The sequence below is a fragment of the Theobroma cacao genome, chromosome 5, assembly GCF_000208745.1.
Source record: "Theobroma cacao cultivar B97-61/B2 chromosome 5, Criollo_cocoa_genome_V2, whole genome shotgun sequence".
In the NCBI taxonomy this organism is placed as follows: Eukaryota; Viridiplantae; Streptophyta; class Magnoliopsida; order Malvales; family Malvaceae; genus Theobroma; species Theobroma cacao.
Genome location: NC_030854.1, coordinates 25,422,319 through 25,425,037, shown reverse-complemented (window position 1 = coordinate 25,425,037; position 2,719 = coordinate 25,422,319). Strand labels below are relative to the sequence as shown.

General features: G+C 35.0%; 1 protein-coding gene across 1 annotated transcript; it reads left to right on the top strand.

Moving 5' to 3' along the window:
• Positions 881–2,425, top strand: LOC18598848 (glucan endo-1,3-beta-glucosidase). The gene is made up of 2 exons (XM_018120844.1): positions 881–1,034; positions 1,247–2,425. The coding sequence occupies exons 1-2, from the start codon at positions 944–946 to the stop codon at positions 2,188–2,190; spliced, it is 1,035 nt and encodes a 344-aa protein (XP_017976333.1). The 5' UTR covers positions 881–943; the 3' UTR covers positions 2,191–2,425.

Sequence of the window (2,719 nt, the reverse complement as noted above, 5' to 3'; positions counted from 1 at the left end):
TTTTTGATAAGATAGCTTGATAACATTTTATCTTTGTTAACAATCTATCCAATCATATAGTTGTACTATAAATACATTGAAATTGAACGCAAATGAGTAGGCCTTATTTTCATCTTCAATATTACTTTTATTCATCTTCTTTATAGTTTCATGTTCAAGTAAAAGTCGATTGCCTTCAAAAAAAAAAACCTCAAACTGTACTTCCATTTATCAGTTTGCATGTGAAACTAACTCCATTAACAAAATGAGTAACATGTCAAAAATATAATCCATAAGAGCGCAAAACGTGTTTAACACAATGCCACGTCATTATCTTTTTTTCTTTTCATTTTAAAAATGCTTTTTCAATGTCACAATTCCTTATTGGTTGTTTTTGAATACATCACCCATAAGTTTAACGACGTAATCTCATGTGTAAACAGATAAATATAAACAAAGTTCAAGTTTTTACTCGGCTACTTTTAAACTTTATGTATAAAGTCGAACATTTGATTATGGTTTGAATACCAAATATGTAATTAACCCAATAACAAAAAGAAAGAATATAGAAATCTATATTGGGGTAATGAAATAGATTCACTTAAAACATTTAGTTCTGGCAAGATAAATTACCTCTTTGAATGTTGCGTATAGTGACTTCTATAGTTTCTTCAATGAAGTACATAATTAGGTTCAGACAGAAAGGGACACGGACGACTCAAGACTTTTCTGTGAGTATGCAGGTCACAACTCCCAGTAAACAAGTTGCAAAATGTGCCTTAAATGATGGAAGAATTTTTGGTTCTGTACCTACTTTTCCAAGGAGTAATTGACCTGGCAAAGGAAATTCTTTCTATTTCTCTATAAAAGGCTGCTAAGAATTAGTGTCGAAGACAGGTTGCAGTTTCACGTACCTAAATACTATTACAATTTTCCCCTTGTAACTCGCTTCCATTCTTCCTCCATGGGTAAATCTTGTTTGGTTAACAAATGCAGTATCATGCATTCGACTATGCTACTTTTGGGGTTGCTACTGGCTATCTTGAAACCCACAGGTCTTCTCTTTTACATTCATTAGGCTCTATTTTGTCTATGTGCCTTTGTGTTATATATACGTATATATACTTTTGGAGAACAAGTGTATGGCATTTAAAAAAAAGAACAGTGTACTTTTGTTTCTTAAAAGACATCGTTCTCGTAAATTAATTAAGCTCCACATACCTTAAGAGCAAGTTGAAAGTTAAAACTGTTCTTGAATCTAATGCAGGTGCAGAAGTTGGTGTTTGTTACGGAATGATGGCCAAAAACTTACCACCAAGCGCAGAAGTTATAGCCCTCTTTCAACAAAAAAACATCCAAAGAATGCGACTCTATGGTCCGGACGAAGCTGCTCTCCAAGCCCTTGGAGGTACCAACATCAAGCTCCTGTTAGATGTTCCGAATGATCACCTTGAACGTGTTGCTGCTAGTCAAGGCAACGCAGATCAATGGGTCCAAGACAACGTCAAGAAATACAGCAATGTTAATTTTCAATACCTTGCTGTTGGGAATGAAGTAAAGCCTTCGGATTCATTTGCACAATTCCTTTTCCCAGCGATGCAGAACATTCGCAATGCAATTGTTGGAGCAGGTCTAGGGAACCAGATCAAAGTTTCGACCGCTACGTTTTTCGGTGCTCTTAAAGTTTCTTTCCCTCCATCAAATGGCAATTTTCATCCTGAATATCAACAACTTCTTGCTCCCGTCATAAACTTCTTGAGGGACAACCAAGCTCCATTGCTTGTTAACACATATACATACTTTAGCCACATTGAAAACCCAGGACAAGTTTCTCTTGATTATGCTCTCTTTACATCTCCATCTATTGTAGTGACGGATGGCCCATTGCAATACCAGAACCTGTTTGACGCGATGCTGGATGCCTTTTACTCTGCCCTGGAGAAGAATGGTGGAGGATCTCTGGACATTGTTGTTTCAGAAAGCGGTTGGCCATCAGACGGTGGACCAGCAACGAGTGTTGATAATGCAAGGACTTATAACACAAACTTGGTTCGACATGTGAATGAAGGGACTCCAAAGAAACGAGGAAAGCCTATAGATACTTACTTGTTTGCCATGTTTGATGAGAATGGGAAAGAACCGGAATATGAGAAACATTGGGGGCTGTTTTTCCCAAATAAACAGGAGAAATACCCAATTAGTTTCAATTAGGAACTGGACAAGGTATATTAAGCCAGTAAAGCCATTTCTCTTAGGTATTAATTATTTAGTAAACTCAACTATACCATCGTCATATCCTCTTAATAAGGTGTTCCAAAGAAGCCAACACAGAGGCAAAGAAACCTGGTGTGGTTATACCGTTATAGTATCTTTATAAAATTGCAATGTATTCCGCAAAGTATTATTCAAGTGAAATAAAATGGTATCATCTATTCTATTTATGTTATGTTTCCTGGAAGACAGAAGCCTATGCAATTACTATATCCTTTTTTCTTTCTGTCCATTACAGCTGATGCAGAGAAATTATTGTATATTTCAGCATCGATTATTTTAAATTTAAAATTTTTTTTGGCATAATGTTCAAATAATCTCATAAACTATTCATGAAAATTCAAATAAATCATTATTCTTTTATTGCGTCTAATCAAACCCCTATACTTTTATTTTGAATAAAATAAACCCTTATAACTAATGATTGACTAATTGTCATTAATCAAAATATCACTTGTCAATTTATATA